Here is a 23954-nt window from a genome sequence, read left to right on the forward strand (position 1 = left end):
TTAAAATATTTTACCATAAATAGAAATAAATCTGGAAAACAAATTTTCAAAAACATCTATTAGTGATAAAACTTACAAAAGAAATACTATAATTGATAATTTCTAACTAAGCACATAATACACGTACTCTAATAAAAGATATAGCTGAGAGTGCTGTGATTTTAAACACATAACATTTTTATTAAATAAAAGAAAAATCAGTTTTTAAGTTTGTGGTACTTTGAGTTATGAAGATACTGCTTAGAAATATTGCCAGACAGAATTAGAAATGCAATTGTTAACAATTTTTTTTTGTACAGCTGGGATAGGTTATGTAGAAGATGGAAGGGAAATCTTTGATGAAGATCTAGATGATGATGCTCTTGTTTCCAGCAAGAACGGTAGGTTGAACATAACCATTGTAGAAAGTCTTCCAACTGATTTTAAAAGGTACTATAAATGGGCAACTTCTTGGTATTAGTGCGTGGTGAATATAGCCAAACGGCCTGTTAACTTGAAGCTCTGTAGTTGCATTCCTGCCACTGGATATTGTTCAGCCCCCTCCATGATGGAGGAGATAGAGGTGGTTTGATCTCCGTGTGGGGTAGGCTTAGCACTATCAGGGCAATCTTGTTCACAGTGCGTGGTAGGTTATGTACTGTCTTCTGGGATAAATTCTTCTGGGCTCATTCTTGCCTTCTAAAGCTGGTGCCTATGGGATGGGTGGGTTGTTTTTTTTTTTGCCAGTGAGGAGCTGAGGAATTGAGTCAGATGTTGAGAGTGTTGAGGGTAGTGCCAAACTCCTGGACACTCTTGCCCTTCTGCACATACTTTCATGTGGAATATCTTTGTCCTTTATCTGGGGGATATGAACATGGGGGCACAAATTTAATCTCTGAGGTGACAAGGCAATGTATCATGCTGGTAAGTTTCTGTATTTTTTTTCTTTTTTCTTTGTGTGCGTGTGTGGGTTTGTGTGTGTGTGTGTTGTTTTTGTTTTGTGCAAAGCAGCCATGAGAAACCCGGCAGCAAACAAAAGATTTTTAGTCTTTATTGCAGTCTGCAGTGTAAAGGTGGAGTAAGTGGGGAACCTCAGCTGACTATCTCTGCTAATAACTGTATTTATTAACATTTTTTAAAAATATATAAAGTACGTATTTACATTTTTTTTTCTGTAGGAAAAGGTGGCAGAACATCTACAAGTGATAGAAAGAATGTAAAGAAACCTGTGGTATCAAAGCCAAACACAATTAAGTCTATGTTCATAGCCAGTGCTGGGAAGAAAAACACAGATGTAAGTTACTGCATTTTTAAATTAATAAGATTTTAAACATGTTTGTGTTGTTTGATTTAGTGGGAGTGAAGCAAATGGTAATTGTGGTTGCTCATGTCTGGCAACATGTAAGTTCCTGTTAGGAGCTGTTGTGCTCCTAACAGCACTCCCAAAAATCTGTGTGCCTGTCTGTAGAAGGCCCTTGGCTGCCAGTCTCCTGCTCATCTCCTAAGAACTATTTAATAATCCGTTATCTTACAGAAAACTGTGGACCTGTCAAAAGATGATTTACTAGGGGATATTCTTCAAGATCTAAATGCGGAAGTAAGTATATTAAAAAAAAATTGTAACGTTTTAACCTGTTCCTTTTTTCGAGCAAAAGTCTTCATGTGACTGGGCCATCGGCCTGATTTCATACGGTTTGATTTCATCTGTATTGTAGTATAGCTTAGTATATTGCATGTGTGTATGCAGTTGGCTTGTCCTTTCCTGCTCGCGGAAGTTTTGTGGCTACATTAGCTTGATAAGCCAACAGTGAAGTGCCCTGATTAGGGACACTTTATACCAGCCTGACACTGAGCCTAGGCTAAGGCAGGCTTCTAGCTTGTTGTCAGCTTAGAGTGAAAGAAGACTCATTTGCACCTGCCCAGAGTGTGGCATGTGTGCGTATAGCCAGCAAGTATCCTGTGGGATAGCTCCATCTGGCAAGGTTGGGTTCCGCAGAGCGGATGAGGGAGGGCTGTTCAAGCAGGCAGTGCAGCCTGGGCTGTGCCTGCCTTTCCTGCTTTCCGTGGCTTGCTCTTGAGAACCAAGTTAATGTGCTCTCCGAGTCAGGGCTGCAGGATGGCTGCCACCACCGCCAAGGCTGCACTGTCTCAAGGCTATTTCCATTCATTTTCTCAAGCTGTTTACTAAAAGGCCTAGTGGCATCTTTCAGGGGCTGATTTCTCAGAGAACTTTGCTTAACAAGGTGGTTCTGTAAATGCTTGAAGGTGGGCACTTCCTCTAGGCATTTCCTTTCCTAGAAAGTAGGTGACTTTCTCTAGTCGTTTCCTCTGTGTCTCAGATACCTTTGTGGTGTTTTCTTCATGCATTAAGTGGTACTTTGTGAGATCTACATTAGTTTGGGAAAGGAGAAACATTGGTGATTTTATTTGTTGAAGATGTTACCAACCAGGGCAAAAAGAATTCTTCAACAGCCTCTCTTCATTATGTCACTGTCTCTTTTCTTACAATACTCAGACTGTCCAGCTAAGTCCACCACCAGTTATAATGCTGAAAAGGAAAAGATCTGCCGGAGTGCCACTGAATCCTTTCTCTGTACCATCCCAGACTCATAAGGTAAAGTTAAAAAAAAAATCTCATTACTAAATTTTATCTGTGTATTTGTTAATTTGAGATACTGTTGTCTTTTATTTTTACTTCTTTAAATTATATTTATCATTAGCTTCCTTAGCTGAGCTACTGTATAACTTTGTGTATTCTCCTTTCTTCTCCAAAGTAATGCATTAAGAAAATTCTTTTTATACCTATCTTTTTAGGAAAGTGGTAGTATAGGGTAGGCTAGCTGTTAGCACTTGGCAGGTAAGACTGTTTTCATAGTGTTGCACACATGAAGCGCATCACATGAAGGTGAGTTAGGCAAAAAGAGACAAGGCAGAAAGATGATAAAATATCGGTGTGGCAAGAACGGGTGATGGAAGAATAAGTGAAATACAGAATAGAAAGTATTTGTGGGTGTGGAAAAGGGTAAAGAACTCCATTTGTCAAGCTTGCAGAACATGCTGAAATGTAGGCTTTTTGTTTGTTTGTTTTCCTTCCTTCCATTATCATGTCTACAGCACGAGAAATCCAGTGAAGCAGCCCTCTCATTTCTACTCCCTTTCGTGGCCAGTATGACCAGGTGTGCATTTCTGTATTAGCCTTCTGCAGTTGTTCCAGGCCCCATCCCTGGCTGACACATTTTGTCACACATTCAGCTGACAAAAACAGAGATTGTAATTTAGGAATGGGGTCGTACTACTTAGGAAGAATAAAGAAAATAGGGAGAATCTTAATCACATGTCAACCATTGTTTGTTGTAAACTTCTTTTGAATGACAGTAGGGATGTGCACTGCACAGCAGATGTGATGCTGCAGAACTTAATTTACTCTTGAGGGTTTTGGACTGTCATGTTGCAGCATATGTGGGACTTTTCCTCCAGCCATGGAAGCTAGTTCTGTAAACGGTCAAATGTTTTTCCTTTTTGCACTTTTAAAGATTTTTTTTTTTTTGGCTAAAATGTCTTTCAGGTAATCAGCCCTGTATCAAGAAATGTTCCTGCTCATTGTAAGAAGGAAGCTCTTCCTACGGCTTCATTCCGTCCTAAGCATCCCAATTATACGGCAAAATCTGTTACAGTCTCTAAAGAGAATGAGGATACCAAATATAGTTCAGGAGTTACAGAAAATGGAGAAGCAGTGAAGGCAACAGAAGAGGAAACTATTGAAGGTATTGAAAATATAGCCCAGTTCTGGAAGCTCTTTTAATATAGTATACTAGTATTAAAACAGTTTTTAGTTTACCGTAGTTTAAGTAACTTAAATGTAGTATTTTTTTTTTTAAATCTTGTATATCACATTTGTGTATATGGTGTGCAAGCTAGTATGTAATTTTAATGATTCAAGCCTCTGGTTCTCTGTGCAGCACTTCCACATGATGATCAAGGAATGATGGATTTTGATGAGGAGGACTTTGATGAACCTATGGAAGCAGAAAATGTGGAAACTAAACCTGAGGCAGCTGAAAACTTGAATAGAGACAAGGAAATGGAAAAGAAGCAGACAGGGCAACTGGAATCTGTGAAGAGAGAGACATCTGTGCTGTAAGGATCTTTGTTAATTACAAGTCTCAGATTCAGCTTATTTATATTTGTCATGGGACATCTGTGACATAGACGGAATCATAATGTTCTGTAATTTTTATTTGTTTTCTTTTTGGTCATGGCTTTAAAAACAGTCATGTACAACCTAATGATATCTACTTAACTGGAAAATACTTCATGTTCTGGGGAACTAGCGCATATATTGCTAACAATACTTAACTCTAAGTAACTGTGAAGATATTACATGATGTTATTTGTAGCTAGATGTAGTTTCATGTAGTGAAGAGGTATGCCTTTGGAAAGAGAATTTTTTGTTCACTTTGTTTACTTGGAAGACTATTGAATCCTATATTTCATAAATTTAAATTTTAAAACATCTAAACATGTATGCTGATACTGAGAACTACACATGTACATGTATTTCTCTCTCACATTCCACCCTTCTCTTCAAAAGAAAGCTGAAAAAACACAACTGTTTGGAATATTACTTGGTAGCTGGCAAGTGACAAAAGTTGTGAGAATACAGGACTGAAAAAAATAGTGTTTATAATAAAGCATAATTTTACTTCTCTCTCCTTTTTTTCTGCAAAACCTGCAGAAGTTGTTCACTCCCAGATGTCTCATGCTGGGACAGAGTTGATGAGGATGAAGCTGATCTAGTGGCGACAGAAGTTCAGCTGGATCCCAACCTCCTTCCACTTGTGAATGGGGAAAATGATGATCAAGTCTTAAGATTTTATTGGTTAGATGCTTATGAAGATCAATACAGTCAGCCAGGTAACTGTTACAGTTAAAGGCAGAAAATGCTTTTGTGACTCTCTTCATGTAATTGTGATTTTCATAGTTGCCTAAACTATGTTTAGATACTGTCTCTCTGTTTTGTAAACTGTGCCTTACTCCCTTTAGTTTCTCCTCTGTCCTGTCCCTGGGCAAAGTAAGAATTTTGGCTTTTGGTCCTGTATTCTCAAGGTCCAAGGGCAACTTCTTTGTGTTGATGACCTATTGATGCTCTTAAAACTTTTGAGCTCTGTAGGAGTAAGTAGGTATTGTGAGTTTCTTGTTTACTGGAGCAACAGTTGAGTGTGCTCGCTTCTTGTTTTTGGAGATGTAGCTTAAAATTCTGACGGATTATTAGTTCGAGTCCCATGTGGTAGCTGTCACGTGATTTTGTTCACTTAGAAGGTGTATCTTTCAAGAGAGGAAGGTGACATGGAAGATTTAAGCCCTTCTTAATAGAGAAATGATTTGAATAAGAGTTTAAGATCTCTAAGGTACTTTGTGTAGCTGGAGTATGTGTCCTGGCTCTTCTTGTCTTCATATGGCAAGGTTTTCTTCTCTAGCAAAAGTAGTCTTGTTCCCATCTGTTTTGAGCATTTCCTATCACTTGTCTCATTTCATTGGCAGCTCTAGTATCTTTAGTTTCTATTTCGTGCATCATGTAGGTTTTCTAGAAGATTCTGCCGTATTTTGTTGAAGGCTTTTGGGGTTCGTGCTGTAAGCATCAAGTCAGATGTGTTTCTCTTACACCTTTCATTGTATATTGGGATTTTAGACTTAAATATGAGACTGTGCTGGGTTGAGCAGCTTGGTGACAGGAGTGATAATAATCATAGATATCTTGATGAAATCAATGGCTTTAATATAAAATTGCTACTCTTAAAGGCACCGCCTTCTTTTTTTTTTTTTTTTCTTGTTGTCTATGTCAGTGGTTGCTGAATGGAACATAATTACGAAAGGATTTCTGTCTCTTCGCATGCAAGGAGTGTGCTTTTCTCATTATGACTATTTCAAGGTTGAATAATGAAGACTGCACCTGTTTTCAATTAGTCGTGCAGAGGGAGAATTTCGATCCTGCTCTTTGTTTAACATGTTCACGATCTTTGTTTATGCCTCATTTACTAGAATGTCAAATGCGTTGCCTGAAGAGTAAATACTATAGCATAATCATAAGACTTATGGATTTTTGGAGACTTACGTTTCAAAATTCCCTTTACTGCTTTAGAGAGAGAATTTGAGAATTGTATTCCTGTTAATATTTTGAAGAAATGGTGAATAAAAATTTCTTTCTCCCTCTGCATCTCATTTTCTGCATCTCTTGACTTTGCTTGCGTTTTGTTGCGCTGGGAACATGATCTGATTCACAGGATTTAGATGTCTTGTATGCTTTATAAATATATGTATAATATATATATATATACACACACAACACCCGTGGTATATGTGTATATATATTATATATATATATGGGAATATATACATATATATTCCCATATATATATATATATATATACACACATATTATATATATATATGGGAATATATACATATATATTCCCATATATATATATATATATATACACACTTTTTTTTTCCTCGTCTGTCTGTCTTTTCATAAGAAGGCTTACAGGGGTAGGTCCTAATATCTCTTATATCCTTCTTGGTTTTACATATGAAATATTTTTGAAAACTTTTGGAAGTTAGTCCAGGTGCGTGTGTTTTTTTGGGGGGAGGGATGTTAGAATAGGTGGCCTCCAGAGCTGCCTTACCCTGTATATTCCTCCAGTTCTGTGAAAGCTGGTGGTCGAGGCCATTTATTTGTCCATGTTTTCGCCTCTCTTTGAATGCCCATGTTCTACATCATGTTCTGAGATGTCTGCCTCCGAGAGATGAACTCCTCGGTGTTCCTGCTGCTGTGCCAGCAAACAACTCCCCAGCCTGGGTCTCTGCTGTGCTTTCATCTCTTTGCGTGGTACAAGCCCATTTGAGTTTCTTATCTCTTAAAAGATTACTCTGGACAAGAACTCCATCTTGCCTGTCATTTAGATCTGTAATTTGAGCTCTTTTTAGATCCTTTTATTCAGACTGTCTCCATCTTGAAGATTGTCTTTGCATTAACATCTCTAAAATACTTTGTGCAGCTGAAACATATATCCTGGATTTCATCATCTTCAAAACTGCAACATTTTCTTCTCTAGCCTTTTCAAAAGTAGTCTTGCTAATGTCTGTTCCAAGCACTTGAAGAAGTAATTTCTCTTAGCCTGTCACTCTGTGGATCTACCCTGTGATCCATCTTAGTGCATCTTCACACATTTAGCTTAGAGTAAGAAAGGTACCTTTGTGTGTGATGGATCAAGTGGCAAAGATGATTTATTCCACTTAACAAAGAATTTGCTTGTGCACTCTCAGACCAAGGAGGAGTCTGAGTTCCAAGATTTTCCTCATTTTAAATATTGTTTCTGGAAGAGTCTTGGCTCTGGTAATTCTGACCACATTAATGGCAGACTACTGGGGAATGTGCAGCATTTTGTGCTAATGCCAGCTTCTCGGTGGCTCGGAGATGTGCAGATACTGATAATAATGACATGGTCCATAGTGAAGAGCCCCCCTTGGTTACAACTGCTGTTTTAGCACCCATTCTTTTGTAATGCATCTTGTAGTAATCTTTCTTGTAGTGTATCTTTCAGTGCCCTAATCTCTTAAAAATGGCAGGTTGAAACCTTTCTACAGTCCATTAACTTCTGGTTGTTGTCTTCTGAATGCATTTCTGCAAGTTTTATTAGTAGTAGACTCTTCATCTTGCAGTATTAAAGTTCAGGAAAAAATGAATTGTACAGCTTTAGGTTAAAAAAAAAAAAAGGGAGGGGGGGAAACCCCAAACCTGTAGATGATACAAGTGTTTCAGGAATGATTGACAGCACAGGCATTCTGATTATCTTCAGTTTTCACTGATTTCTCCCTCCTTCTTCCCGCACGCGGTGAATTATCAAACTGATGTAAGTCGAAATTGAGTATCAGAACAGAATTTTGATACTGGTTATGTGATGCCGTTTTGAATTTCACGTATCACGGTGTTGTTGCTATAGTGATGGAGGTCGGGGCATGAAGAACTGAGCAGGTATCTTTTTTTAAAGCTGGTGTTCGAAACAATTTAGGATGTGCAGATTTATCAGAAAGATTTTTTTTTAAAGACTTAAAATAGGAAATTATTGTGTTTCTGTACAAGAATATATAATTAGCTGCTTTAAGCAACATTAAGAAATATCTAAGGTAAGAATTGCTTATTATATTCTTTGCTATTGTCCTTTAGGTGTGGTATTTCTGTTTGGCAAAGTTTGGATAGAATCAGCAAACACCTATGTCAGCTGTTGTGTGACAGTGAAAAATATTGAGAGAACTGTTTACCTGCTGCCACGTGAAACAGTAAGTGTATCTTTTAAGTATGTCAAACATAAGTACTTCTCATTCTGCTTATGGCAGGTTGTGAGCTCTAGTAGAGTGTTTATGGGAACTGTCAAAGCTGGTGTTGTCTGACGGAGGTGGCAAATTTCTGTACGCTGCACACATGGTGTGTTAGAGTGTTGCTGCTTTGCTGCTTCCCCTTTGGCCTTTGCCGAAAACTGCATACAACTGACAGCTTGTAACCTTTGGGTTTATTACTTGGAAAATAGAGTCATCCTGAATTATTAGAAACCTCGATGCTTTCTGAACACTCTGCTTTGTGATATACGTTTCTAATTTTTTTTTCTGACCTATTAACATTATAGCATCCCTTGAAGAGATAAAGGGCTCATGATAACAAAGCAAAATTGGACTTATTTGTTATGTCACGTAAAACCTGACTTCTGTTTTTAAGGAAATGGACCTATCCACTGGCAGAGAGACAGACACTCCAGTAACTATAATGAGCCTCTTCAAGGAGTTTAATGACTGCATTTCACCAAAACATAAGATTATGAAGTTCAAATCCAAGGTTGGTGTGCATGTATCCTATTTGGTCCTTTTTTAAATTGTTGTGGTCTGGATAATATTTAATGGACTGAAAAACTGTCAAATGAGTCAGTTTATGTAGAAAGGCAGGTACATAACTCCTGACATGCAGGTGAACCTGCTTGTAAAGCTATGCTGGTTTCTTTCCAAATATCTGTGTTCCTTTAAGAACAAATACATCTGTAACATAATTGTTTCATCCAAAAATTACCTTCTTTGACACTGAAAACTCATTTTGCCTGCCCAATTTCTTGACTTAAACCAATCTTTATGTAAAGCTAGGCTCTGGCAATTATGGTAAATGCTGTAACAATTACTAACAAAAGGCCTCACTAAAGTAATAGAACATTATTTTATATTTTCTCTGGCAGTGCAATTTTCAAGACTCCTTTGTTTGTTAAGTCTCTCTAAACCACTACAGCAAGACTTTCAAAGATTTTTCTCACTCTTCCGTGGCTTATAAAGGTGAAATTACTTACTATGTCATGCAAGCATCACTCAGAGCTGACTGTGGAATGCTTGGCTTGATGTTGATATTGAAACAAGGTTAATGCAAAGTCCTCTTGTGATGCAGCCCACAATACATTATTAAAGTTCATTTCTCTCAGCCATACTGTGGTGTGTATCTCAAGAACGAGAGGAAAAAAAAAATCCGGTTTTGTCGAGAACATCAGTTTTAAACATACTGGTCCTGAATACGTTCAGTCATTAGTTTCTGTAAAGCTGATTGAAATAGTAGACTGGCTTGCTTGCTGAGCTGTTTTTGAGAAAAAGGAAATGGTAACAAGTTCTGTTACTGAAGTCCTGACTGTCAGATTATGGTCTCAAAGCTTAAACTGAAAGATCACATATTCAGTGGATAGCTCAGTACTTCAGGATTTGACACCACGTCTCTGCATCTGACCAGATGTCATACTGAGAAAATTGCACTGCCTCTTGGCTTGTTTCAGTCTTGTTCTCACACTTGCAGATTTATCTATTTTTGTGCTGCTTAGAGTCTGGATTGTCTTAATGCATTTATACAGGGCTTAGCAAGTTTTGAGGACTGTCATTCAGTTTTGAAACTGAAGCTGTCCTGACTTGCAATATATGTAATAGTTTTGCTATTGCTGTGTCCTACTTGACCAACAGATTCTTAAGTGAATGTTGAAGAAAGAAGGAAAGGAAAGCTTGCAGATACAATACTTGTAACTCTGCAGAGAAGGATTATAGTGATAGTATTGTCTGAGGAAATTTGGTCATTCATTTATGAGGAAGGTTTGTCTTTGGGGAGTAGAGGTAGGGAGTTGGTGGGAATGCTGCCTAAGATGCAAGTGAGAGGAATAATTTGATTCAGAGTTAAGTGCTCAGAAGCTTTTCTGTTTTCCTGAAGTAATGCCATTAGTCTGATAAAGATAACTTCATTGTAATTACTGGATGATGTGGAATTAGTTTTAACTTTTTGCAGACTAATCATCTTGTGACTTCCTAATATTAATTTCTGGATGTTTAATCAGCAAGTGGAAAGTCAAGCAAAAGTGCAGGAAGAATGAACTTCATGTAATTGAAGAAAATAAAACACATTCATAGCGTAATTCAGTTTGGAAGGAATTTTAGGAGGTCACATAGTCCAAAGTTGATGTAATTTGGAGAGTTTAAGTTCTTAGAAGTGCAAATGTCACCAGTGTGTCTCAAATGGCAGTCCACGAAGGAAACTGCATCTTTTCAACAGTGTGTTGCTTCGTGCACTCTTTTCATCCTTCAGAGAAAGTGTGTGTTTGTTAGAACTTCACTAAACTTGCTTTTTTTAAAAAATTCTTGTTCTAGATGATTTTCTCTCTTAAAACTCTGATGCAAATTAGCTTTTTTGTTGTTTTCTCAGTGCTACTTTTATATTTAGTTATAATGTAGTTTTTATGTGTTAGGATCAGAAAGGAATGAATTTAACAATAGGTTTGTAATAGCCCATGCTTAAATGACCCTTTTAGGGATGAAAGAGAAAACTTGGGGCAAATTAGTTCCTAATTAATAGAGATGACGCAAACACTCATACTCAAGAAGGTAAATGCAAGGAATTGGCTTTTGAAAAGATGCAGATCTGTTAATGGAAACTTAGGACTCCCTCTCTTTCATGATACTAATTAAAAATGTTACAGGGTTGGATAACAATAACATAGTTGAACCTTAAACCTAGCATTTGGAAGTTGACCCTAATAGAGCAGATCCTTTTTGCTATATGCTATTTTTGTTATGAATTCAAGGCTTGTTCTCTTTCTACTGAGCTTATAGAGAGCCTGAAATGGAAGGCACAACTTTGTTCTCCTGACATGTGACTGACATATCCAGGATCCTTGGATGTATGCAGGAGAGTTCCCTAGTTAGAATAGGGAAGTACTAAGGCACTGCTAAGATGCTATCTGGAATATTGTAATGCTTCTGATCACTCTGAGAAGGGAAGATGAAATCAAACTAGAGCAGGTACAAAAGACAATTGGGAAAAGGAGAGAAAAGAGAATCAGTTATAGCAGAGATAGTGAGGAAAGAGATGGAATTTTCCTTAGTGAGGCGAAGAATGACCTATGACCTGTTTGCTCTCTGAACACATTAAATGGGGATGAGCAGCAAGAAATGAGTTATCTAGCAGGCCTTGTTAGAGAAAGAAGAAATTCATAAAGTTCAACTTGGGAATAAATTAGGGTAGTTAAAGCTGCAGTGAAGCTCTGGAACAGCCTATTAGAACTGTTTCTCAACAGTGCAGTTCAAAAGACTGTTTGGATTTGTCAGACTTTTCACTAAACTGAATCTTACTCCCTAACCCAGCAGAAAGCTCCCCAACTTTATTGTACTGGGCTGTTTCTCTGCTTGTCTGTTTAGTTACTGCCTCTTGTGAGGGTTTAGTGAGGATATGGGTAATGTGCGGGAAGACAGGAGAGATTGGTGGGGAAGCAGGGCTGCTGGTGGGGCTCTTGGAGGTCTACTAAAGGAAAGTATTACTGTAATTCAATTATTCCACCTTAGAGTGAGGTTTGCATGAGCAAGTGGCAGTGCACTGCAAAGCAAGGCTTGCTAAGCTTATGTCTGCAGCAGGGCCAGCGGGTAACTGTGTAAGGCAGTTGTTAAATCGGTGCTTTTTCCCCTTCCTTCGACCTCCTTTTCCTTTGCTCCTCTCTGGGACACCTCAGTTTGCCTGTTAAATACTGTATTAAGCTTCCTCTCATAAGAGTCACCACCTTTCTTTTCACGGCAGCCGTGAAACATCAGGGATGTTTCATGAGGCAGCCTCTGCTTCTGCTTTTCCCTGGAGGTGTGGGGCTCTGGGGTTGAAGTGGTGGTTGTAGGCAGCTCAACCAAGTGACTTCCACACACTGCTGGGACTGTATTACAAATATGCCGGGCCTGCTTTCCAACTCCCCTGTGATCTGCAGACATTGTTCCACTACTGTGTTATTAAGGGTAGGTGTTCTGAAAGCTTTGGGGAACGCTAGTCCCTATCATAGAATCATAGAATGCTTAGGGTTGGAAGGGACCTCTAGAGGTCATCTAGTCCAACCCCCCTGCACACGCAGGGTCACCTAGAGCACGTGGCACAGGACTGCGTCCAAGCATCATGCTCATGTGGGCAGAGTATGAAGCAACGCACTCCAAGTGACGTGCAGCAGGCCGGCCTCAGGTGAAACTTGAGGAAAACCTCATTCTCCCACCGTTAGCTGGAGGTGTCAGAAATGCTGCTAGCACATCCAACGTGCCCCCAAATACCTTTTTCTCTAGAATGTCCAGCTTTTTGGCGATGTGGGCAGAGCCAGTGTTTATGCGCGGAGACAGCTTCTTCTGATTCCTCTGTATCTGTGTGTGTGCATGTGGATCTTGGCCTTGCCCGCACCAAACTTCATCCCTGTGAGCAGATACACTTCAGCCCTAGCGCTTCCTCTTGCACCTGCTGCTAATTGTAGCTTCAGTGGGTTGCACGGCTGCCAAGTTAGTAAGTCTTCACAAATCAATTCGAAAGCAGCCTTACTCCACTTAGAACTTCGCAGCTAATCACTGCTGCTCCTTTCTGCTTTCTGAAGGGCCACTTGAAGGGCAGATTACTCTGCAGCAAAACATTCATTCACTGCAGTTATGACCAGTGTAATTGAGCTGAGCTCTGTGGAATAACGCAGATGAATCACTGCAGTGTACTATTTTTACACTATGTTCAGTTTGCGTTTGTGACAAGAACTTGTTTGAAGCCTGAGAGGTTTAGAAAAGGCCTACGGGTGATATGTGCTAAACGCAGAGCCAAGCTGTCTGTGTTAAGTTGTGGCTTCTATGCTGCTCACGTGAGGTGCTGCTTCTGCGGGCTTGGGTCTACGTTTGAAGGCTGGTGGCTAATATGGTGACAGTGCTTTCACATGATGGAAATGCTCCTGTCCCAAGTCGTGTTACTCCCCTCTGCTTCTGTTGGCTGCTGGTGCTACAGATGCTTCTTGATTTGCCCTTCTCTCTCAGAAAGGGCCCTTTTCCCAGCTAACCGGCTTTGCTGCCTCGAACCCCACTGGTGTGAACTCCATTGCTGGCTGTAGTGCTCGAAGGGCTGATGTTGCCGACTCCGTTAGTTTAAGGAAAGGAAACGAAATAATTCTGACTTCACCTAACCGTGTTTGCATTTAATTGCTGTATATAATTTTATTCCTGTTTCTGTTTGTCTTTTCTATTATACTTGCATAGAGTCAACATAACATAGACGTAAAATATGTGCTGATCTTAAAGATCTATGTCGTGAAAATGTTCCTTTAATTTAAGGGCCTCTTGGTCCTTCTGTAGTAAAGCAAATATAATGTAGTGTGAGTAAAAATTTTGTACCACAGTTAACATAGCTCTATAGTATAGATATATAGTGATGCTGTAGATGTTTTGTAGCAAATCACTGGCTAGTAGAGCACAGAGCATTTTAGCAGACAACTTGTCATTATCACAGAAGATATTGTATTTATTTGAGAAATGGAAGTTGTTGTTTTGGGGTCTGACAAACCATATGCTGTACAAAATCGCTACTGTTCTAGGAGCAAGCAGAATTAATGCCTTCAGAGCAGCTGAACTGAGCTTGGGACTGTTTTAACAATCTTGTGTTATATGGAAAGCAGCTTGACTACTTTCTAGTAAAAAACAAGTCACTCGGAATGAAAAGTGAAATTCTGTCATAGAAATGATTCTCTTCTGAGGATTCAGCAAGGTAGATGACTAGCAGATGGTTGTTTGCAACATTCTTGAGAATGTTTCAAGTCTGTGAATTTACAAAATGTTTCTTAATTTCCTTAATATTAAGATTGTATGTTTTTACCTTTTTGATGGTTAGAATACTTGCAGGCTGCTTCTGCAGAAACTGTTAATTCTAAGAAAACCTAAAGAGATTAAGCACAGTCGCTATAATAGTCTTACTGTCTTTAGATGTTTATAATGAGTTGTAAAAATGGCAATACATGGTCAAGCCCTTGTTACTTGTGTGTAGTTTGAGTAGCCTTTATTTCTTTAGTTCTGTTGCTGGGAACAATGAATTTTCAATTGGGAAATACTGGAAAAACATGAATATCTTTTATTTTATGTAGAAAGTTGAAAAGCACTATGCTTTTGAGATCCCAGATGTTCCGGCAAAATCTGAATACCTAGAAGTAAAATATTCGGTGAGTATAATTAATCTGATGAAAACTCAAGTCCTGTTTTCTTCACCTAATGTTGTTTTTAATTATTTTATTTATACGTCAAAAAGTAGTATAAAGAGGAGGTTGACACCTGAGCTTATGGGGGATGTGTGTGTGCGTGAAATTTTTTATTATTTTTTTCACATTTTTATGTTGTTTAGTCCCTAACACAAATGATTCATTGCCAGGAGGTCTGCAACATGTTAATTTGTCAGATAGTTGTCTTTGTGTAAACCAAGCACGGGGGGAGAGAAAACTTCCTAAAAATACAACAAACTACTACATTCCTCCTACCTTCATCCTTGATTATAATTTGCTAATGATGACAGTAAATATTTGCAGTTACCCTGCTTTCATTGCCTTATCTTTCCTCCAAACCAACCAAATAGCTCTTCAGCTGTGCTGTGTCATGACCAGAAGTAAGATGTTTTAAATTACTTCCTAGAACAGTAAATGTGGAAAAAAAAAATGTACGAACATATTCTTAATTAACAAAACAAAACAAAAATATTTGGTTTCAAATATAAAAGTTGAGCAGTTCTGAACCTGTATGGTCAATTGCTGAGGTAATGCCATTCTATAGCATCTGTTATACCATTTTCAGATGTTAAGTCAGAGTTGGAAGGAAATTTGCTAGCTATCCCAAATCTTTATTTAGCTTTGCAGAAACACTCTATGCACTCACTACATGACAGACAAGATTAAATCTCTAACTAATTGAATTTACAACCCTTATTTAAGCAGCTTCTATATTAAAATGGTCACTGAGCATTGTTTCAGTGTTAACTGATGATAGTATTTCTTGTATTCTTCATTTGTATGAATGAAGAATTTAAGTAGAGTTATGCACAGTCAATACTGTAATTTCTTGAATTTCTGTAAGGTATTATGCATTAAGGCTTTGCTTGTGGGAAATTGCAGTAATTTCAGGTATTTTGTAGCTTTCTCAAGTTGCCGTTTGAACGTATTGTCTTAACATGACTTCTGTGGGGTGGAATGACTCACTGCTTTTTATTGTTAGGCTGAATTCCCTCGACTTCCCCAGGATCTGAAAGGCGAAACATTTTCTCATGTATTTGGAACTAACACTTCTAGCCTGGAACTTCTGCTGATGAGTAGGAAGATCAAAGGACCGTGCTGGCTGGAAATAAAAAATCCACGTATGGTGGTTTGCATGTGAAATATCTGTTTTCTGAGAAACATACACAAATACAAATTTGGGGGAGGAGGAAACAACTACATTGTTCTGATAAATTTGCATTTTATAAATTAATTTATCTCCGTAATTTTCATAATTTAATACATCTTACTCTTTTTTGGCGACTCTATCCATATGAAATTGCATGCAGTGCAGGTGAGTTTATAGCTTTGAATAGTTCTCTAAGTGTAAAGCTTGTGTGGAAAATGTAGTTGGGATATTCGTCCAAATGGAGTCCTTAGGGAGAAAACAGTCTCAACTGTGCTTCTGCCTAGTCCTTATGGCAGTGAGAAGAATCTAGGCAGTTGTCTAGCAACTGCTCTTTGGTATATATGCTAAAATTATGCTGAGCTAGTTAAAGTTAATTTTCTTCTCTTAGAAACATGGAGTTTTTTTTTTTTTAATCATAGTTATGTCTTTTAAAGAGCTAACTACTGCTAGAAGATCTGTTGTTTAATTTTGCACTTTGGATTGTGGTGCAGAGCCTTTTAGTTTTGGGCTTGGTTAGAGCTTAGTATGTGCTGTATATTCCCAAGAGTGTAGAAAAGCTAATGCTAGTGAATGAAACCTGCATCTTTTAGGACCATCTGCTCAAGGCACTTGGAATGTAGAAGAATTGACAGTATGATGTGTTGGCTCAAGGCAGTTGAATCTTAAATGAGTTCAGTAACTCGGAGCTGATACTAGTGAGAATTTTTGAGCTGCAGCAGACAGGATGAATCCCTGATTGCCAAGAAATGGATAAACTCTGATGGCTTTTTCACTAAACACTGATAAATATCGGTTACTATACAGGTACTCCTTGGTATGGATCTAAAGTCCTAAGAACAGTTTTCCATATTCATTCTTACCACTGAGGATTGACCTCACATTGCTTTTGGATTTTCTTTCTTCATCTCCAGAGAAGTCAAAGCTGTTTTGTTCCTTAAATCCAGTATGGCAGATGTCATTGCAATGATAACTAGCACCTTAGGCAACAACTTAACTATAAATTAGCTATTAATTTAGATATATATAACTATATATTAGTTATATATAACTAAGATGTTTTAGCCAGCTGCCTTCTCTGAGACTGCTGTGGGAGAGCATAAAATAGTGGATTTCTAGAGAGGTGTCAAAGCATTTTGCAAGGAGCAGGATAAACAGTTCTACCAATGGCTACCTTCAAAAATTTAGTCCCACAAAAAATTTTACCACTGCTTGACTGAGTGTATGTGCATGTAGTAAATTGTCTTCACAGTCTTTTTGAATTAGCTTTTTTTTTTTTTTAAGCAAGTGAAGTATTGAAGGCCAAAATATTAAAATGATAAAGGGTGGCAAATGCATATTTTTATATAGTGTATACATACACATGCAAACATAGGCCTACACTCTTCACAATGTGTGTGTGTGCATATATTATATATATATATATATATATGTATATATAAAAAGATCTCATACACTTCATCTTTAAACAGCTTTTTATGTTCTGATTTTCAGGAGAGCTTGTATTACCAGAGTAGGATGAGCTTTCATCCCCATCTTATTTCCATATTTTTTTTTGCTGAAGGACTATGTCTAAATGAATTATCCAGCACATTTCAGTAAATCATATACTAGATATGTTCTTGTCCTCATTTGATAAAAATTGATTTGATTAGCATTCTAGCTGCCTTTCCCATAGTGCTTGAAAAGTATATTCTTTTCTTTCATTTTGGTTTTATTAATTCTTTTATTTTATTAAATATTCCACCTTTGGACTGGCTACAAGATTAGATGCTGAGAGTTTTTAGGTGGAGATATGCTGGGTTAGCTTGTACCTTTCTCTGCTATGGCTCTATATTACAAAGCTGTCTGGAGTCTTTTTTGCATGGTGCTGCCTTGTTCTGCTAGGCACCCGTGAGGGTGGCTACTGATTCTCCAAGAAGAACAATTTTATGTATTTATCTTCTTGGATTCTTAGGCTGAGATTCAGGTTTAGAAAGGGACCAAGGGAGGCCCAACAGCGGCCTACCCATTAACAGGGCTCAACCATTAGCACCTTCAGATGCATACTACTTAATTTGGGGGAGGATTGGGTCCACATCTAAGTATGGCTACCCCAGCTTCAGATGTGTAACTCAGGTGTGAATTGGGCTTCCCTGCTGTTAGCAGGGAAGGAAAGGCATCCTTTGGGCCTAGACAGGAATCTTCCCTCTCTCCTTTGACATTGGAGAGCCCCTGGGGTGAGTGGGCATCTGACTGACATCTCTCAAGGAATTACAAAAATTTGGCAGGATTAATTTTGAGTTTAGACTATTGCTCAAGGGCAAAACATTAAAGAAGTACACTCTTTGTAACAGCACTATTAGAAAAGTTTTAGCTGTGGTTCCCAGAAAAATGAATGTTTTTCTTGTTATTTCCTTAGAGCCCTCAAATCCATCAGTCAGCTGGTGTAAGGTAGAAGCAGTGGCTGTGAAACCTGCCTTGGTGAATGTGGTAAAAGATCTTTCTCCTCCTCCCCCTCTTGTGGTCATGTCCCTCAGCATGAAGACAATTCAGAATCCAAAGACTCACCAGAATGAGGTAAATCAGCTGTAATTTTTGTTTTGTTCTTTGGCATAGAGTAAGTATTCTGAGACGTGAGAGAATTGCACCTGACAAACTATATCTAATTGTATTTGCTTTTGAATAAAACTTCTGTGCAGTGGCTTTTCTGAGAAACTTTTACTGAGGTCTTTAATGCAAGCATAAGTCCAGCTCTGTGGGTTCAGTGGCCCTGTTTGATCGGAATTCATTGATACCACAGATGCAGCATATGTATTTTTTCATGCCTTTTATTTTGCTGTTGCATATACTAAACAGTTATACATGAGGCTGTCTCTGAGCAGATGTTAATTTTTTGTAGGTTTTTCTATTATTTTTTTAAATTTATTTTTATTTTTTCTGATGAGCTCATTTTGATATAGAATGAGAGTCTAGGGTAAACTTTGTAGTTCCTCTTACCCTACCGTGAAATTCTTTCCTCAGTAGGAGGGAAGTAGGTGGCCACGCTCAGCTGTGGACTGTATGCTAAAAGCTGTGATCAGACACGCTTAGCTCTTTTGAACATAGGTCTTCCTGGCTTTGTACTTAGTATTTTTAGTTTCTAGATAGTTTATCTGTGGCTAATAGTTCTTAAGAATCGAAGAAATGCTAGGTGAATAACATTTTAAAAGGAATTAAATCCTTTTGCTCAGATTTTTATCATTAGAACAATTACTTCTAGATGTTTAAACCTCAAGTCTTTTTGGGAGCCCTGGGAATCATTTAAATTATGGGGTCTTGTCAGATTCCGAAAAACATTTTGTGAAAGCAGAGTTTTCCAAAATGAACTATTTTTTCCTCATAAGTTCTAAGGTAATCATTTTGTAGTAACTTCTCAATTATGACTAATTGTGAATCATTTTTATTTTACTTGAGGTCAACCCATAACTTACTTTCCTTATAGCAATTTATGATTGAAGTTCACGTTAAGAAGGCCTTTAGTGGAAATGAGAGAAAATAGGTGAGGTTACTTGGGAGGAAAACAAAAGGAAGAAAAAAAAAAAAGTGAAGAAACGAGTATTCATAGTGGTCATGTTAACTATATTTTGTGTTTTATATTTCCTTGGTATAGGTTGTGGCTATTGCAGCTCTGATTCATCAGAAATTTCCTTTGGATAAGGCTCCACCTCAACCTCCTTTTCAGACACATTTCTGTGGTAAGTACTTGGAACAGGAAATGAGTAAAAAAATAATTCTTTCAGAGCTTTTGTAACATTTCTCTAGCAATAATGGCTTAAAATAGAGGTGATTGTGGAGCGCTAAATGGGCAAATGACAGTTTCAGTTCCTAAACTGTAATTTCTCCCTGTTTATTACGTGAGTGGATACTGACTTTAGTTGAGATGGTGCAAAGTAACCCTGATCTGTACAGTTTCTGATCATTTTTGTTAGTTCTACTTGATCATGTTTTGTTCAATTAAACGGTTTCTTTACCTGTAAATTTAGACCAATAAAAAGTCGTTTAGCTCTTCTTAATAGAATTTTAAAAATAAAGATTAAGTATGTTTAAAAGGCAAATTTTCTTAAAAAAAAATCTCTTAAAAAAAATCTACAGTAGGGCTCGCTGCACCTTGTTTGCTTTTTGACTTTATATAGTCAAGAGATTATCGTTTATGTAAGACATTACGTGAGATTATCACACCCTAATTGAAGGTGAACGAGAAGTTTTGGATTCTTGTTAGAGGAAGTTCTTAAGCTGTGAACCACAATTTTATCTCCTCTGTTGAGTTCAAATATGACTGACTTTCCTCACCAAATTGCTCAGTTATCCTATAGGCAGATATACATGTAATGTCTATGCAAAATTCACAGTGGATAAAAATAGCTTTGGGCAAAGTTGGGGTGTTCGTTTAGCAGCTCTTGCAAAGAGAGTATCTAAATGAGTTGATTCTTAGTTAATCTGTTCTGGTTTCATGTCTCATCATTTGCCCTCTCTGAGCAGCTTTTGCAACAAGAAGATGCAGATTTATGAAACCTAAATCCCCAGTAGGCTGCTGGCAGTAGCTCATAGCTTGTTCTTGTGGGCTTTTTTCTGGTCATCTTTTCGTCATGCCAACCACATCAGTGAAAGGTGAAGAGTTAACCAGCTATGTAAACAGCCTTACCTAATAATAATTAAAATGCAATAGTTGTTTGATAGCCATTGATTTTAATACAAGAATTTCATGTTTCCAACTCTTGGCCAAGGTATTCACATCAAGTCAGCTTTTTCAAATTAGAGCACAGTTTTCCCTAGCTCCCTCTATTGTCAGTAGATACTTGTGGAGGGGACAATTAACAACATTTAAGAAAAAATATATTTTTTCTTACAGTTGTTTCCAAACCGAATGATTGCATTTTTCCTTATGACTTCAAAGAAGCTATTAAAAAAAAGGTAATTTCACTTTCATAGCCCTCTGATTATCATTCCCTTAGAATATGGATGTTATGTTGTTTTGTGTGAGTTTTGTAAGACAGCTCTTCAAAGGCATGGCACGATTGCTTCATTATTTTCCACTCTACAAACGTAATCCAGGTATTTGAATTGCTCGTAAAAACGAGACTGCTGTGGCTCTGTGATTTCGTGCTACTGCTAGTCGTACTCTTAAAACAGATGGACTGTTAGGAGAGTAAGCAAGGCTTGCAATGAAGTTAAAATTGTGATTTGTCTTCATTATAGTTGGCAGCGTATTCAGAATAACCTGGGTGAATTTGTTTCTCTTGGACAGTAAAATCTGTCAAAGTTTGAGAGCCCTTCCTAAAGGATACTGGAAAGGTTGGCAGAGTAATCCAGTAACCTATTCTTGATTATCCCCTCTGTTTCTGTGTGATTTCAAGCTTATGAGTGAAGGTTGTACATGTAGCATTTTCCAGATGTGCTTGATTCTTAGGAGTCTCTGAAAATGTCACTAGACACCTGCATAAAAAAGCAGAATGGGAAAAAGAACCTCTGAGAGAAACTTTCTACATCCATGCAAGTGAGAATAAAAAGCTTTGAGTTAAAGAAAAGTAAAACTCTCTGGTGCTTTATTATTGTCTTGTAACTAGTAGGGGAGAGGAAGATGTTTCCATTTTAAACTTACTGGGTCATTGAAATCAGGTGCTCTCTTGCTCCTTTTAGAATGCTAAAATAGAAATTGCCGCGACAGAGAGAACACTGCTGGGATTCTTCCTTGCAAAGATTCATAAGATTGACCCAGATGTTGTTGTGGTGAGTAGTTCTGAGCCTCTGAGAGGTAAATTAAAGCATGTTGTCAGTCGACCACTTTGTTCTTTTCTTTTTAGCCCCTTATATTTTTTATGTTTATCTTAGAATGTCTTATGAATTGTGTTTGCTTGTAAGACAGCAGGTACACTTCCATACAAAGATGATACAGAATTGTCCCTGAGAGCATTTTATACATCCTATTATTTCCCATAGAGTCTGAAATAGGCCGTATTTCCATAATATCTGAATACTTTTTTTTTTCCCTTAACTCAGAAAGAGAAAACAAACAAACTAACTCCTGGTGTTTCTCTAGGAAAACATGAACTCTTGGTATACTGAAGTCTGCATCAATTCAGATGTACATATAAGTCGTGCTGCTATTTAAATTGTTTTTATGCCATAAATAATAACGGTGACCTATGCAAATCCATAGGATTTGTGGGGCAGCTGAAGATTTATTATAATTACTCGTTTTCTTTTTTTTTGGTCATGTTTAATTAATATATGGTTCCAGATTTCATTTAATAAAATCTAAAAGACAATTTGAAATGTTTTGAGGTGGTTGTAGATGACTTCTCACTCCTGTATCCATAGATAGATATAGATTTCAAACAAATGGTGAGAAGGGGATGAAGTTAGCAACCCGGCCGCTGGTAACCAGTGCTCACCCTGTGAGCTGATCTCCCTTGTGTTGGGGGAAGAAGCAGGAGAAACACAGCAACCAGGCTGGGATGCCAGTGGTTGGGTGGTGAGGGGTCATCCCAAAGCCCGTAGGGACGTGCTGGTGTAATTCAATTTGTGCCTGGCTCAGTTAGTGCTCTTGCGAGGGGGATGTGTCAGCGTAGGTGGAGGTTCCCTCTGCCCTGGCAGCAGAGCCTCTGGTTTCGAGGAGGTTCTTCCCTGTCCCTGTGCCTGGAAGGGCACTCGTGGTGCCAGGCCGGTCCCCGCGCGCTGCTCGCAGCAGCGTTTTGCCCTCCCCGAGGCTGCGGGCCGGGACCGCCAGGTTCCGTGGCCCAGCTGGAGCTTTGCCCGTGCTGCGGGAGCTCTCCGGTGCGTCGATACTGAGAGGAAGCTCTGCCCGTCCGCATTGCGCCCCGCGTGGCATTGAGGGATGTGCAGGAAATAAAACGAGAGGATCTTCATGTCAGCACAAAGACTTCAGGTAGAGAGAAAAGGAGCCGCTTGAACATGACCTCGTATGCTGTATAAAAATGTGTATTTCTTTTCTAGAAAACTTTTAAGTCCGAATCTGTTCGGATTCAAAGTGTAAAGCTGAATGATGCACGCGCTGTAAGATCCAGAGCTGATCTGGGTATTCTGCTGAACAGCATTGTTAACGTTAAGACTAATGAGTACTGCTGATGAATGTTCTCTTAAAAAGTGCTTTCTGTGAGAGAGATAATGCCATCAATTAGATGAAAAAAAACTCAAGGGGAAGAGGAATGTGAAGTGTGTGAAAGTAAGCCTTAATTTGCATTTGTTGTAACCTTTTTTGTTATTTTTTTCTCCTGTAAGGGTCATAATATTTATGGATTTGATCTGGAAGTGCTGCTTCAAAGAATTAATGTGTGCAAAGTCCCTCACTGGTCCAAGATAGGTCGACTGAGGAGGTCCAATATGCCAAAGCTTGGGGTAATAAGATTGCTCAAGTCTTTTAACACCATTTATGTGGCATGTGATTAAGAAGGAATTAATTTTGCTGAGGAATTGTAAATGTGACTCTGATGCATTTTGTATTTGTTGGTCATGCTGGATTTCATGTGTCCCAGATCAGAAATGATGAGTGTTTATATGACTTTTATTGCAGTAATAAGCTAAACTAATTTTCAAGTTAGGCTAATTTAGTTTACATGTCTTAGCCAGGTGATGATAATGACAGATTAATTGCAATAGTCTTTACTGAAACTGTCTTTGTCTGCTAAACTGTAAAATGAGAAAATGTAATTTAGATTGATTGGTGAATCATCCCATAGAGAGCTGCTAAATTAATAGTTCTGTAGTTCTTGGTGTGTGTACTCGTTCAGAGGGCAAAACAGATCAGACAAGAAACCCTGACAGTTTAAGAACTAAGATCTGGAGATTTAGTTAGTACAAAATGTGGACATGCAGATTACTGCAGTATACCCTAAAATCCCTTAGGGAATAATTAAAAGGCCTGTGTATTTCAGTGGATTATCCCAAATGGTTTGACCTAGTCGTGTAGGTGTGTGTTTTGGAGGCAAGCTCCGTGCTAACGTTGGTCCCTGGGCCCCCCTGGGCCCTTCCCTCCCGGCGCGGCGCAGGGCCGCGGAGGGTTCGCGGAGAGGAACGCCGCCTGCGGCCGCATGATCTGCGACGTGGAAGTTTCCGCTAAGGAGTTAATTCGTTGCAAGAGCTACCATTTGTCTGAGCTGGTTCATCAGATTCTGAAAACGGAACGGGTAACAATCCTACCAGAGGAGATTGGAAATATGTACAGGTATGTAGCGGACGTGTTTTTAATC

At 38.4% G+C, this 23954-nt stretch overlaps 1 protein-coding gene across 1 annotated transcript in view; it reads left to right on the forward strand.

The window, feature by feature from the left end:
* Positions 1–23954, forward strand: part of POLA1 (DNA polymerase alpha 1, catalytic subunit) — a 193280-nt gene that overhangs the window by 1403 nt on the left and 167923 nt on the right. The window contains exons 3-19 of the mRNA XM_088532762.1: positions 300–380; positions 1158–1273; positions 1514–1576; positions 2495–2593; positions 3545–3743; positions 3939–4116; positions 4715–4893; positions 8204–8316; positions 8750–8866; positions 14448–14522; positions 15562–15700; positions 18128–18285; positions 19358–19442; positions 20597–20658; positions 21385–21474; positions 22987–23103; positions 23754–23929. Of these exons, the coding sequence (XP_088388888.1) occupies positions 300–380; positions 1158–1273; positions 1514–1576; positions 2495–2593; positions 3545–3743; positions 3939–4116; positions 4715–4893; positions 8204–8316; positions 8750–8866; positions 14448–14522; positions 15562–15700; positions 18128–18285; positions 19358–19442; positions 20597–20658; positions 21385–21474; positions 22987–23103; positions 23754–23929 (2047 nt within the window). The remainder of the gene's footprint in view (positions 1–299; positions 381–1157; positions 1274–1513; positions 1577–2494; positions 2594–3544; positions 3744–3938; positions 4117–4714; positions 4894–8203; positions 8317–8749; positions 8867–14447; positions 14523–15561; positions 15701–18127; positions 18286–19357; positions 19443–20596; positions 20659–21384; positions 21475–22986; positions 23104–23753; positions 23930–23954) is intronic.

This window comes from Tinamus guttatus, unplaced genomic scaffold (assembly GCF_059628265.1).
Source record: "Tinamus guttatus ecotype Peru unplaced genomic scaffold, ASM5962826v1 Tinamus_guttatus_pri_ptg000470l, whole genome shotgun sequence".
In the NCBI taxonomy this organism is placed as follows: Eukaryota; Metazoa; Chordata; class Aves; order Tinamiformes; family Tinamidae; genus Tinamus; species Tinamus guttatus.